This window comes from Camelus dromedarius, chromosome 35, assembly GCF_036321535.1.
Source record: "Camelus dromedarius isolate mCamDro1 chromosome 35, mCamDro1.pat, whole genome shotgun sequence".
Lineage (NCBI taxonomy): Eukaryota > Metazoa > Chordata > Mammalia > Artiodactyla > Camelidae > Camelus > Camelus dromedarius.
Window position 1 is genome coordinate 15623453 of NC_087470.1, and position 14688 is coordinate 15638140.

The following is a 14688-nucleotide window of genomic DNA, read 5'->3' on the forward strand; positions in this document are numbered from 1 at the left end:
CCTCCTGCACAGGGTGCGCCGGGTGCCTGGGCACTATGGTTAACTAGTCAACCTCAGCCTCCTGCATGGGGTGTGCTGGGTGCCTGGGCACTATGGTTAACTAGTCAACCTCAGCCTCCTCCACGGGGTGCGCCAGGTGCCTGGACACTGTGGTTAACTAGTCAACCTCAGCCTCCTGCACGGGGTGTGCTGGGTGCCTGGGCACTATGGTTAACTAGTCAACCTCAGCCTCCTCCACGGGGTGTGCCGGGTGCCTGGGCACTATGGTTAACTAGTCAACCTCAGCCTCCTGCACGGGGTGTGCTGGGTGCCTGGGCACTATGGTTAACTAGTCAACCTCAGCCTCCTCCACGGGGTGCGCCAGGTGCCTGGACACTGTGGTTAACTAGTCAACCTCAGCCTCCTGCACGGGGTGTGCTGGGTGCCTGGGCACTATGGTTAACTAGTCAACCTCAGCCTCCTGCACGGGGTGTGCCGGGTGCCTGGGCACTTGCAGGTTAACTGCTCAACCTCACCCTCCTGCACAGGGTGCGCCGGGTGCCTGGGCACTATGGTTAACTAGTCAACCTCAGCCTCCTGCATGGGGTGCGCCGGGTGCCTGGGCACTATGGTTAACTAGTCAACCTCAGCCTCCTCCACGGGGTGCGCCAGGTGCCTGGACACTGTGGTTAACTAGTCAACCTCAGCCTCCTGCACGGGGTGTGCTGGGTGCCTGGGCACTATGGTTAACTAGTCAACCTCAGCCTCCTCCACGGGGTGCGCCGGGTGCCTGGGCACTATGGTTAACTAGTCAACCTCAGCCTCCTCCACGGGGTGCGCCAGGTGCCTGGACACTGTGGTTAACTAGTCAACCTCAGCCTCCTGCACGGGGTGTGCCGGGTGCCTGGGCACTATGGTTAACTAGTCAACCTCAGCCTCCTCCACGGGGTGCGCCGGGTGCCTGGGCACTATGGTTAACTAGTCAACCTCAGCCTCCTGCACGGGGTGTGCCGGGTGCCTGGGCACTATGGTTGGTTAACTAGTCAACCTCAGCCTCCTCCACGGGGTGCGCCGGGTGCCTGGGCACTATGGTTAACTAGTCAACCTCAGCCTCCTGCACGGGGTGTGCCGGGTGCCTGGGCACTATGGTTAACTAGTCAACCTCAGCCTCCTGCACGGGGTGTGCCGGGTGCCTGGGCACTATGGTTAACTAGTCAACCTCAGCCTCCTGCACGGGGTGCGCCGGGTGCCTGGGCACTATGGTTAACTAGTCAACCTCAGCCTCCTGCACGGGGTGTGCCGGGTGCCTGGGCACTATGGTTAACTAGTCAACCTCAGCCTCCTCCACGGGGTGCGCCAGGTGCCTGGACACTGTGGTTAACTAGTCAACCTCAGCCTCCTGCACGGGGTGTGCTGGGTGCCTGGGCACTATGGTTAACTAGTCAACCTCAGCCTCCTCCACGGGGTGCGCCGGGTGCCTGGGCACTATGGTTAACTAGTCAACCTCAGCCTCCTGCACGGGGTGTGCCGGGTGCCTGGGCACTATGGTTAACTAGTCAACCTCAGCCTCCTGCACAGGGTGTGCCGGGTGCCTGGGCACTATGGTTAACTAGTCAACCTCAGCCTCCTGCACGGGGTGCGCCGGGTGCCTGGGCACTATGGTTAACTAGTCAACCTCAGCCTCCTGCACGGGGTGTGCCGGGTGCCTGGGCACTATGGTTAACTAGTCAACCTCAGCCTCCTGCACGGGGTGTGCCGGGTGCCTGGGCACTATGGTTAACTAGTCAACCTCAGCCTCCTCCACGGGGTGTGCCGGGTGCCTGGGCACTATGGTTAACTAGTCAACCTCAGCCTCCTGCACGGGGTGCGCCGGGTGCCTGGGCACTATGGTTAACTAGTCAACCTCAGCCTCCTGCACGGGGTGTGATGGGTGCCTGGGCACTATGGTTAACTAGTCAACCTCAGCCTCCTGCACGGGGTGTGCTGGGTGCCTGGGCACTATGGTTAACTAGTCAACCTCAGCCTCCTGCACGGGGTGTGCTGGGTGCCTGGACTCTATGGTTAACTAGTCAACCTCAGCCTCCTCCACGGGGTGCGCCAGGTGCCTGGACACTGTGGTTAACTAGTCAACCTCAGCCTCCTGCACGGGGTGTGCTGGGTGCCTGGGCACTATGGTTAACTAGTCAACCTCAGCCTCCTGCACGGGGTGTGCCGGGTGCCTGGGCACTTGCAGGTTAACTGCTCAACCTCACCCTCCTGCACAGGGTGCGCCGGGTGCCTGGGCACTATGGTTAACTAGTCAACCTCAGCCTCCTGCATGGGGTGTGCTGGGTGCCTGGGCACTTGCAGGTTAACTGCTCAACCTCACCCTCCTGCACAGGGTGCGCCGGGTGCCTGGGCACTATGGTTAACTAGTCAACCTCAGCCTCCTGCATGGGGTGTGCTGGGTGCCTGGGCACTATGGTTAACTAGTCAACCTCAGCCTCCTCCACGGGGTGCGCCAGGTGCCTGGACACTGTGGTTAACTAGTCAACCTCAGCCTCCTGCACGGGGTGTGCTGGGTGCCTGGGCACTATGGTTAACTAGTCAACCTCAGCCTCCTCCACGGGGTGCGCCAGGTGCCTGGACACTGTGGTTAACTAGTCAACCTCAGCCTCCTGCACGGGGTGTGCTGGGTGCCTGGGCACTATGGTTAACTAGTCAACCTCAGCCTCCTCCACGGGGTGCGCCAGGTGCCTGGACACTGTGGTTAACTAGTCAACCTCAGCCTCCTGCACGGGGTGTGCCACTTTCCTGGACACTGTGGTTAACTGGTCAACCTCACCCTCCTGCATGGGATGTGCCACTTTCCTGGACACTACGGTTAATGGTCAACCTCACCCTCCTCCAGGGGTGGGCTGCGTTCGCTGGATCCTCACAGACTGACTGGCCAGCCTCATCCTCATGAGTGGGGTGAGCTGGGAGGAGCTAGACACCCTTTTGTCCACACTCCCCCCAGGAACAGGGGAGCCGGCTGTCTGGGACCCTCGGTCACTTGGCCGCGCCCGGCACAAAGCCCTGGCTCCCCGGCCTCCCGCCCTGACGTTTCCTAGCTCAGCGGGCCAATCCCCTGTGTGTCCCTGAGAACCCCCCCCCACGAGCGGGCGGCACGAATCCCGGCCGCCGGCCCGTGTGGTGCCCAGTGTGGCCTCTGACCCGGAGGGTGCTCTTGTCTCCGCAGTGTGAGGAGGACGGGAAGCTGTTCTTCAGCCTGGACGAGGGGAAGACCAGGTTCTCCGACCTGATCCAGCTCGTGGACTTTTACCAGCTGAACAGAGGAGTCCTGCCTTGCAAGCTGAAACACCACTGCATCCGAGTGGCCTTATGACCTCAGATTTCCTCTTGGCCGAAGGCGGGAGGAAGCTGACACTGGACCGGAGAGGTCTGCGCGTTGTTCCGGACACACGCCTGTCTGCGCTCCGGGGACTCGGAGCCAGATCTGTTCGTTCGGTGCCGGCCGACCACGGCGGACGAGCTGGTTGGACTTGGCAATGAGTTGCTGCTGCAGACCCGGCCGGGTCGCCTCCCTCCGCGCCAGCCTCCCCGGGGAGGGCGTGAGAGCGAGCGCAGATTCGAGAAGCTGGATCGACCGTCGTGGCCGGGCCTCGGAGGCGCGCGACACGGAGACAAGTGATTGGACCTGAACTCTTGCCCTGGAATAATCTTGACGATTAAAACTGATATGTTTACTTTTTTTGTATTGATCCCTTTTTTGCACTCCTTTGTTCTCAGTATTGTATTCGGCTCCCGGCAGGAGGGAGGCAGCGTGTCAGTGCGCGCAAGGTGCAAAGCCTGGCTGTTCCAGACGGGCAGACGCGGGAGGCCGACTGTGTTTGCAGGGGGTGGTGCCCGCTGTCTGCAGGCGACCGTAGGGGATTCAGCTCCCAGATAACAGAGCACCCCGGCCCTTCCCCGGATACTTGAAAGCTTTTTTGAGATAAAAGGTGTCCCCTGTGGTAGGCATTTGGCAAGCTCTGTGTGCCTGGCCAGGCGGCACGCTCTGTCGACCCCTGTTCTGTGTGGCTGCCCCCCAACTCATGCTGTCCACGTGGCATGTCCTATGCGGTGCAGGACACTGGTTTTCTTTGGAAAACTCGCTGTCCCACGACACGGCAGGGCCACACCTATAGCCACAGCCTCCTTGAGACACAGCTGGTGCCCACCCACAGTGGATGCTGGCCGTCTGGCCCACCTGCAGGCTTTCCAGGCTGCTCTTTGGTGGTGCCGGCCTTTCACGGCAGTCCTCCCTCCCTCGGGGGATTAAAGGATCTAAAAGGAAGTGGTACCCGCTCTGGTCTCCAGGGGGTTTCCATGGTGACAGAGATGGAAACACTGGAAAGGGCAGATCGATGCAGCCCTGTATTGAAAAGGTCTTTGCTTGGCAGCCTCTGTCTTACTGAGACCTCCACGCGTCAGTGACTGGAGGAGGCGGGCGGCCCCTCCACTGGCCTGTGGTCAGAAGTCCCTCACGGCGGTGGTGGCCATTGACAGGTTTTATCAACATGACACCATCTCCTGCTCCAGGAGCTGGGTCAGATGGCGGCTTGGCTTGTCCCCGTCCCCCCGCCCTGTCCCCTTAGCCGAGTTTTCCCATGCGAGGGCACACAGACTACTTGGGGAAAGAGTCTCTCCTGGCCCCAGATCACAGTCACCACACGAGACTGGCCGCTCCGGATTGCGCCAGCCCGTGGACCGCCTGGACCCCACCCGCCAGCGCGCTGCCCGAGGGGCACAGGTGGTCCGGGACACAGTGGTGCATCCCAGCTGTACGTGGTCCGGGATACAGGGACGCTGCATTTCAGTTGACAGGACACACTCCAGTTGTCTTCCATGCAATGTCTGCTTATAGAAATGAAGACTTTTTTTTTTTAGTAGGACATGTTTTTTTTGTTTTTGAAGCCTGTCCATCCTTCCCGCCGTTGACCGTTGGGTGATTCTCAAGGCAGACCCGGCAGTCTGCTTCCCGCAAACGTCACTCCAGGGACTGACGCGCTCATTCCTCTGTTAGGCATTTTTCTCTTTACCGGTTGGATGTAAAAGCTTTTAAAAAACAAAAAACAAAAAAACAAGAAACAAACACATCTAGCATTTCTTTTATTTCTGTTTACATGGACAAGTCTCCACCCATGAGATGACAGTCACTCCGTACCCCATCATTAAACGGCTAATATCTCCAATATTTCATATTTATAAATAACCCGTTTTATTTAAAAAGGAGAACAAAAGCTTGACAGGTGCACGGTTCTGTGTGTGCTGGTCAGATGTGGTCTCTGTACCTTCCTGACCTCAGTGAGCCGCCAGAGAGGGTGAGCCTCCCACAGCCCCAAGAGGCGGGCGTCCAGCCTGGCCGGCTGGGGGCCAAAGGACATTCGACTTTTATTTTTGTATTTAAGTCACATGAATGTAAACGGGACAGCTCAGGGTCGTTTCGGAGCCTGCCGACTTCTTAATCTCTGCCTGCAATTTTCTTCCCTAAATGGAACCTCCGTGTAGTTAAGCTGGATGGAATCCACAAGGGAAAAAAATAAAATAAAATAAAATAAAACAAAACACCAAATGCTTTGGGTGTTAGTGTGAAAGAGGGGAGGTCTGTTACCTTCTGCGTTAGCGTTCCAGAACGTTCTTCTGTTTTCTAAACCTCGAAAACACTTGTGCCTCAGTGTAGACGTTTTGTCTTCTTTCTTCTGCACTTACTACCTGATGGTTCGACCGGCGGGCGCACCTGGGCAGGGCGGGCCTGCTCCCCGAAGGCTGCGATGTCGCCGTGACGCGTGAACATTTTCAGGGGACGTGGAAGGTGTTCATTTCAGAGACAAAAGCTTTGTTCCACGTGCTTTCTGTACATACAGCTCCTGGGCTTGTGACCCTAATTGTAAACGTTCAGGTATTTTTGTAAAAATAAGGGACTGATGTTCTGTTTCTTGTAATTAGAAATAAACACGAACACAGTGTTGTCCATCGTCTGTTGCTTGCAATGCCTGTTTCTGTGTTTTAAAACCCTCCGGCTGGTCGGCCACTAAGAACATTGGGAAATGACGTGGGATGTTCTAACGATGCACTTCCGACTTGGCTAAAAACTAGTTTATAAAGGCGATTGCTGGGTGATGTGTGATGTGCGTCCGTGCTGGTGCTGGGACAGTCCCCCGCCTCGTCCCCCCGCAGCTCTGGCACAAGATCAGAAACCCCCAAGTGCCTCACAGGTCATCAGGTCTCACGCGGGTGTAGCAGACACCTCTGGAAACTCATCAGAGTTCACGTGTCAAGCCCGATGACCTGTCCTCACACTGCAGTGAGACAATTGTCACTTGTTTTCAGAACCTGAGGCCTCGGTTTTGGGGAGCTCACCCCCTCAAAGGTAGGCTGCCCTGAGAGGAAGAGCAGAAAGAACTGGCCACTCTCTGCACCTCATGAGAGGTGCGTGAGGGTCGGGGTACTGATGGCGGGGCTGCTGTGTGTACGTGTGTGTAGGGCGTACGTGGGGAGGGCTGTGGATGTCCACAGCGTGGGGATCATCCGGACTCCCAAGCCCTCCTCTGCCCAGAAACCTCCTAATACCCACATGCACACACGTGCACACATGTACACACACCATACACGCACACATGCACGCACATGTATGTGCATGCACATACAGCGCACCCACAATACATGCACGTGCGCACGCACACATGCATGCACACAATGCACCCAGCACAGTGCACATGATGCATGTGTGCACATGCACATACACGCATACGCACCCATACACTCACACGTGCACGTACACTGCACACACAGTGCATGCATGCAGATGCACACAGATGTGCGCGCACACACACATCCGAAATCCTACGACTCTTCCTCGTCTCATCTCCCATCCTGAACTCTCACCATGTTCCATGGTTTCCTCCAAACCAAGAGAATGAAGATAATTTTATTCTCGTTACCCTCTGGTCTGTTTCGCACACAAGAGCCAGCGTGGTCGTGATTAAAGCATTGGTAAATTAAGGGCAAAGTTTTCTCGGACCCTTTCGATGGCCCCAATGTAGCTGGAGGGGATACAGATGATGTAACATGTCCCCTGCTTTGTGTGGTCCTGGGGGGCTGGCCTTCTTTCCAGACCTGGAATCCACCCCATGCTTTCTGACCTCACAAATGCTGTTCTACCAAAGTAGGTGTCACCATGGAGCTGACTCCCCCATCCCTCCTCTCCTTTCGTTCCTCCGGTGGCTCCCGTGGAGGTCTGCATGTCCTCAATGACACTCTCCTTGTCCCGGGTTCCAGCACTGACAGTGAGTTCCAGTTACCCTTCCTCCAGCCCTGGGCTACCCCTGCCCCGGGGCAGAACACAGAGAACCGGTCCCCACATCACGCTGGTGACAAATCCCTCTGGTCACAACCACCCTGTTCTCCCCGCCTTGCAGCTGGTCCTTTAATGAACTGCCCGGACACAGCCTCCCGCCCACTCTGCTCTCTGCACCTGCTGGCCCCAAGCTCGGAGCAGGTTTAGCGGGACCTCCAGCTCCCCACCTCCCTGCAGACTCCCCCGGGGCAAGTTCCCCTCATCGCCCCCAGCCTCGCTTTACGCTCAGATAAAATTCAGTCTACTTTGTGTTCTCTACACATGTGTCCGGATCCCATGCACAGGATGGTCCCATGCATCCTCACTAGCATTTCCAGGGGTCGAGGGGCAGGGGTGGAGGGGCTGGGACCTGCAGGCTCTGCCTGGGGGCTCCCTGGAGGGGCAGGAGAATGTCTGCAAGGCAGGCTTCCCACGGTGCAGGCTGGAGTTCACCAGATGACCCACTGGGGCTGAAAAACTGCAATTGGGGCTGTTGGGGGGTACAGATGGTAGTAAGAAAAATTCATTCTGCCAGGGTTTGGACTGAAACATACAAGCTGTCAAGAACAAGACTTCCCAGGCTCCCCAGTGATGAGTGGCTCCCTCTAGGTTTCTCAAGATTTCCCGACCTTTGTCACCAAAGAAATTAATGTTTAACCAGCTTGTGAGGCTGAACATGCGAGCTCAGGGAAACGCACAGATGTGAAGCCCTGAGAGTGACTTGATTAAAGCAACGCCTCCCCCTGCTTGGCCCCGCTCTCCTCAGTCCCGGAAAGGAGCCGAGGCCCAGAGGAGCTGGAACTCCCAGCAAGTAAGTCCCGGTTTTATTCTTAATCAGGTCGTGATTGTTGGTAATGGCAGCCCCTGTACCCTGACTTGCCTGCTGCAGGGCTGGATGCTGGCGCAAAGGTCAAAACTCACTTGGGGACTGGAGACCTTTAGAAGCCAAATGCCGTCTGTCAGGCTGCAGGCGCTGCGGGCTCTGGTGTGTGCACACACACTCACTCACTCTCACTCGTGTGTGATGAGGCAGGAGCTGGGGATCGTCTCAGAGGCAAGCACAGGACAGGTGTGGATTCCGCAAACAGTCAAGTTTGCCACCAATGAGGTTTGGGGCACCACATCCCCTGGGCTCCTGTTTCTTTCTCTGTATATGGAGTTTTTTAAAATTTATTTTATTTTATTTTTTACTTTTTCCCCTTAACGGAGCCAGTGGGGCTTGAACCCAGGACCTCGTGCACACCAAGCATGCACCCTGCCACTGAGCTATACACCCTCACCCCTCAATGGGGATTTTGATGGAAGCGGTATTGAATTTGTTAATCAATTTGAGGAAAATGGAACTATTTACAGTATGTAGTGTTCTTACCTACGGACGAGCATTTATTTCCATTTATTTGGGTCTCCTTTGATGTCCTCCCGTAAGCTTTCAAAGTTTCTCCATGAAAGTGTTGCACATCTTTTGTAAGGTTTCCTTAGGTCCGTTCCTATCGTCCTGCTCCTGAGGACGGGGAAGCAGGCAGCCCACGTTATAGCAGGTCAGGAAGGCAGGCTCGAGCCCAAGCTGCAGCTGGATGTCTTAGCCCTGAGCTGCATCTTCAAAAGACCACTTCACAGCATTTTGTTTCTACCTCTTTATTATTTTTTCCCCTATCTCTTTCGTAATTCTGAAGTCTGTCTATTTTCTCCCCTGCATTTTATTCTCCAAGCAACAGCTGGAGTGACTTTTAACACTCAGGCATGTCAGTGCTCTGCCCCAAACCCGTCAGTGCCTTGACATCCCCTCCAAGTGCAGTCAGGTCCAGAGCTGCGAGCCTCCTCTCTGGGCTGTGCCCTCTTCACACACTTTGCTTTGCAGCTCTGGTCATAATTAACCGTGGATTTCTCTCTATTTATTCTTTCGTGATCTGCCTCCCATCCTGGAATACCACACAGCAAGTACACCGGGCAGTGCTCTGAATGAGAGCCAGCTAGCTGTGTGACCTTGGGCTAACTTCCTAACCTCTCTGGGCCTCTGCTTCCTCGTCTGTACATTGGGGATGACAATACCTGCCTTGTGACGGTGGCTGTGAGGGACTGAATGATCCTCTGTAAACATGCCTGTAATGGGACCTGCGTAAATGCTGACTAGATCACAGTAACTCTTTCTGAACTGTTAGATTTCATTCTCAGGGCCCCCTCGCCCAGAGGGGTGTCAGCCCCCCATCACACCTGCAGCCCTGTGTGTGCGTAGCCTCCGCGTATCATGCAGGGTTAACCAGGGGTCTGCGCCGCCGCCGGGCCGGGCCGGGCCGGGCCGGGTGCTGGGAGACGGGCCCCCCCGCGAAGAGGGGCAAGGCGTCCGGCTGGAGCCCTGCGCCCAGTCACCCCGCCCGGCCCGCACGCTCCCGGCCAGTCGCGTCCAGCGTGCCGCCCTCCCTTCCCTGCTGTCTGCGCAGCGCTGGGGGGTGAGCGGCCCTCGGGCGGCTCCCCTGCGAGCTGCTTCGGAGCGCGGTCCCACCCCCTGCAAACGGCCCCGATCCCAGCACCGGCCCGCGGGCAGCGGCCAGCGGCGCGGAGGGAGGGAGGGAGGGAGGGAGCTGCGCGCTGCCCACCCCACCCCTTCCGTCCCCGCCGGCCCCGCCCTCCTGTCCGGTCCCCGCCCATCTGCCTGGGCCCCCGCCCACCTCCCCAGTCCCCATCCGCCTGCCCGGGTCCCTGCCGGCCCCGCCCACCTGCCCGGGCCCCGCCCACTTGCCCCAGCGCAACCCCAGCTCCTGGAGGCCTTGGCCCCTGGCCAGCTCTGCCCAAGAGGGCAGATGCTCCTTTCAACAGATGCCGCTTAATTAAGCCCGGGGTGAATGGCTCTCTCTGGGGGGTCCCCAGCTCCTGACTTCTCCCCAGGCCCTGGAAGTGCATTGTGTGTGTGTGTGTGTGTGTGTGTGTGTGTCTGTGTGTACACGTGTATGTTTATGATGGTGTGTGCACATGTATGTGTGCGTGGATCTGTGCATGCACATAGACACGGTGCCTGTGCGTGGTGTGTGCACGTGTGTGTGCGGCGTGTGTGTGTGTGCATGGATGTTTGCGGGGGTGTGCGGGAGTGTGGCAGGAGCAGAGGAACCCGCGTGCTGCTCCGGGCCTCAGGGGAGCCCGCCTAGGCCCCCCTTTGCAGGTTCTCGGCTCTACGCTCACCTGAAGGGAGACAGGCACCTGCCCCAGGAGGCACTGATCAAGGGCTTCTGAGGAAGCCCTCGTTTTGAATGCTGGCAGACTTCAGGGGTCAAAGAGCAAGACTTGGAATCAGAGGAGCCTGGGTTCATGTCCTTACCTGCCTCTGCTTCTCTCTCTGATCTGGGTTAAGGGGCTGGACCCCGAGAGCCTCCTATCCAGCAGGTCAGCCCCCCTGCACCGCGGGTCCCCAGGTCAGCCCCATGCACCGCGGGTCCTCGCCGCCCCCTCACCCTCGGGAGGGAAAAAGGAGCAGATGTAGTGTTCCCCGCCCAGCCCAGCGCTGCGCAGGGTAGGGCCCGTCTTCGCCCCTTGAGAGAGCCAGGGAGCCTGTGGCTGCCCAGAGGCGGTCCGGAGAGTCCCCAGGAGATCCGGCCCCAGCCCGGGCCCCGCGCAGGGCCCTGGGACACAGGGCCCCCTTTCCTGGTCCGCTCGCACCCCCGCCCCGCAGGCCCCGCGGACCCTGTCCTGCTCTGCCCCCACCCCCCACGTCCTGTGGGGTGGGGAGCAGGAGGGCGGGAGGTGGGAGACGCTGCCAGGGAAGTCGGCAGAGCGAGCCGCTCTGATTGGCTTTGGGGAGGCGGACACTGTCTACATAAATGGCTCTCATCCTCTGTGCCTTTTAACTGTCGCCGAGGGGAGAAGGAGAGGAGACAGAATCCAGCACCTCGGGCTGCCTGTGAGTACTGCTTTGTCCTGGGAGCCTGGGGGACCAGACAGACCCACCGGAGGAGCCAGCTCCTGACGGCCGGGTCCTTCCAGTTTGGGGACCCCGGGGACAGGAGATTTGCCTGTTGATCCCAGCTGGACTGATTTGCTCTGGCCGGCCGGGCGGGCATGCATCCAGCTGTGCGCCGCTGGGGCAGGCTGTAGGAACTTTTTGAGAAAACAGGAGCCAACCGAAGTCCCCTGCCTTTGTGGGTGTCCCCTCGAAGCCACAAGTCCAGCAAAGAATCAGAAACTTCTGATTTTTTTTTTTTTTTTTTAGCTCTCGTCCTCGGAGCCGTTAATAGCAACATAACAGAGCGAGTGGAAACGACTTTCCAGGCTGGTTCCTGGTGCGTCTGGAGCCCACAGAGGCTGGGAGGCGGGTGGGAAGAGACGTGTCTGCAGACCAGACGGACCCCTCTGGTCCTCTGCTGTGAAGGACAGCCAGCAGCTCCCTCCCTCATGGCAGGCGTAAACATTGGGTCTGACGTTTATGAGGGCTGAGCCTACAGTCGGTGCCAATAAGAGGAACCGTATTATGAACAAGCAGGTGCATTGCAGGTGGGAAGGTGGGAGGGGATCGAAATGAGGGCTCCCCCTGCCCAGGGTATGTTGTTTCTCTTAAAGGTTCCAAGAGTTAGGACTTTCCAGGTGATTGCTCAGTGAAATCAGCATTTTCCTTCTGAAACTGAACCAAAACCAAAACGGACAATTGCAGCGTCAAAGCTGGCGCGGACAGCGGTCATCCTGGTACAATCAAGACATAGGGAACAGGAAGAGTGTCCGGACGTTTCTGAAAGAGAAAAAAAAGAAAGAAGTCTTGGCTTTCACAGCAGCCTCTCCCGTGTCTCCCAGGCACATGGCAGGTGGACTGCTCTGCACAGCCAATTAGAAGGAAATAATTAAAATAATAACAAAGCCCCCTTCATCGTCCACAAATTCGGATAAATAGCTGGGGGGGGGGTTATTCCCCTGCTCTGTCTTCTTCTTCTTCAAGGTTTTGCTCCGTACTCTCCATCTGAGTCTGGGGAGAGACTCCAGGAGAATTGGACTCCATCAGTGCTTTAGACGTGCGGTCCTCAAGTTTCTCTGGGGCTCTTAGGGATTCCTGGAGAAGGATGGAGGGAGAGGGGGGAGGCGCACGGCCTTGGAAGAAAGGCTGAAATCCTGCTGTGTTGTCCACGTGGCTAGGTTCCCTGTAAGCCACGGGCGTGGGGGACCGCAGGCCAGAGGGGACGGGTCTGCTCTTCTGAGAGCGCAGAGCTACGTGTGAGGCCGCTTGCGAGCTGTCTGGCTCAGACCAGCCGCCCGGCTCCCCGAGCCCACTTCCTCATCTTCAGCGTGAGGATAATTTGGCTCCTTAGCAGAGCTGCCATGAAGGCTGAGAGCACAGAGGTGAGGGGCTTACCCCGGGGGCCCCTGTGCGCAGGGACCGCTCGGCGCCTGTCAAGGTTTGGGGGAGCTGGGGAAGATGGGCTCTTCCTGGGGTGCAGAGAGGGCTGCAGGTTGCTCCCCATCTGCCTGTTTCCATTGGCATCAGGACTGGCCCAGGTGGGGGCCCCACGCTCCCACCTGGAACGTCTCCTGCGTGTGATGAACGGGCAGGACCCCGACCACACTCTGGGTGGCAGGAGCCGCCTCCCAGCCCAGGCAGGGGCCCTGCTGGGGACTGTGGGCCCTGACACCTCAGGCCTCCCGAGGGCAGGGGTTCAGGGGCGGCCGGCAGCACAGGTGGGCACGGACACCCGGCCGCAGGGGCCAGGGGGGAGGCAGCATGAAAATCAGAAAGTCCAGCACCACTGCCCCCGTTACTCGTCTGCAGCCCTGGGCGGGGCACTTGCCCCTGGGACACTTGATGAAATGGCAGTAACAATACTCCCCTTTGGGGTTGTTGAGACGATTAATGACACACGGTTCAGAAGGACCGATTCCTCTGGTTTCTTGGACGAGAGGGTGTGGCATCCAAGCGCCACCATGTTCTCAGGATTTGAGCTGCAGGTGGGAGCTCCTTAGCAACGCCAGGGACAGGACCACAGCCCTGCCCAGGGAGGAATGAAGCGGTCACCATGGATGGAGGAGTCGTGTCTGCTGCTGAACTAACGCGGGCAAAGGATGGAGGCCCCCCAGAGCGTGCCCCATGGCCCCCCGCCTGGGCTCGCCCCAGCAGGTGTCGTGTGTTTGCACAAGCTGTTAAATCAATACGTGGTGTGGCCGGGGGTGCTGGCTGTTGTGGAGACAGGCAGCCGACCGGAGCATCATGTAACAGCCTCACATCCATAGAAGAGGCAGATGGCTTTGACCTTTTGAGGACTGTTAACGTGACTTCAGGAGAATGAGAGAAAGGGAGGAAAGAACGGAGGGAAAAAAATAAGGGAAAAAAATTGAAGGGGGCTTCCATCTCAGGAAGCTTCTCTTGGTCTGACGCCAACATAACACGGAAGCAGAGCAGGGAATTTAAATCTAAATCTCTGATGGGTCTCACATACCTTTTTCAGAAGAGCAAACACAGGAGTGGCAGTGATGAATCTGTACCTTCTTCCAGGCTTAAATTTAAAATGGGAATGAGTGATCAGAGTTAGCAAAGATGGGGGTGTTGGGGCTCTGACCGGGGGGGGGGGTGACATTTTTGCATCATCCTGGCTTTTCTGGAGAGACCTTGCGAAACCTGCCCAGCGGGGGCTGACGAGGTTACATCTGTGACGTAGTCAAGCCTGGTGTACTCAGGTTATTAGAGAAATCGGTTGATAAGAGGCTACCGAAAGGCTACGCGTACCCTGATGACAACTGCGATGACATCAGCTGGCTGAGTGTTGCTGACGCGTCTCTGCTTCGGGCTCAAGGTGTGGATTTCTCGGCGGTTGTGTACGACGTCACGAGACATTGGCAGGGATGCGAGCGGAAAAGGCCGTGTCTTCCCATGGGACTCGGCTGGAAAATGATGCTCCCAGTTTCTATATGGTTTCTTCCCATAAAGGAAGGTCGGCCAGGAAAATACCAGGATGGGGGCAGCCCTGATTTTACATCAATGGGACCGAATCAGAAACTGGGATGCAAAGGTCCCTCCTGCCACGTCAGAGGAGGGAGGGTTTCCCCTGAGGGTTGATGTGTGTCCAGGGTAGGAACCCCCCTCCCTGCCTGTTTCTCTCTTGCTCCCTTTGACCTGATGATGACCCGGCCTGCTTCTTCCCTGACATCAGGGACCACAAACCACAGCCCCACGCTCACGTCCTGAGTGCCTCCTGCCTGCAGCCTCCACCTGCCGCGTTACAAGTGGGGAAACACACTCGAGAAGCCACAGGGTCTGCCAGCAGCTGCACAGCATGTCACAGCGGAGCTGGGGCTCAAACCCACATGCTATGACCTTCAATTCTGTTCTTTCTGCTCCCTGAGGCTGCTGGGAGTCGGGGAGCAGGGGGAACGGCAGGATTGCA

General features: G+C 57.7%; 2 protein-coding genes across 10 annotated transcripts in view; both read left to right on the plus strand.

Moving 5' to 3' along the window:
* Nucleotides 1-5981, plus strand: part of GRB10 (growth factor receptor bound protein 10) — a 116705-nt gene extending 110724 nt beyond the window's left edge. For all 6 annotated transcript variants that reach the window (XM_064482346.1, XM_064482345.1, XM_031444999.2 and 3 more), the window contains one exon: nucleotides 3200-5981. In XM_064482346.1, the coding sequence (XP_064338416.1) occupies nucleotides 3200-3346 (147 nt within the window). In that variant the 3' untranslated portion in view covers nucleotides 3347-5981. The remainder of the gene's footprint in view (nucleotides 1-3199) is intronic.
* Nucleotides 5982-8012: 2031 nt separating this feature from the next.
* The window catches only part of DDC (dopa decarboxylase), a 45445-nt gene continuing 38769 nt past the window's right edge, over nucleotides 8013-14688 (plus strand). Inside the window, exons 1-2 of one of the 4 annotated variants that reach the window (XM_064482348.1) lie at nucleotides 8013-8150; nucleotides 11538-11607. The gene's annotated coding sequence lies outside the window, so the exon portion shown is untranslated. Of the gene's footprint in view, nucleotides 8151-11158; nucleotides 11229-11537; nucleotides 11608-14688 lie in introns of those variants that run through there. The other 3 variants (XM_064482349.1, XM_031444998.2, XM_064482347.1) reach the window with 3 other exon arrangements.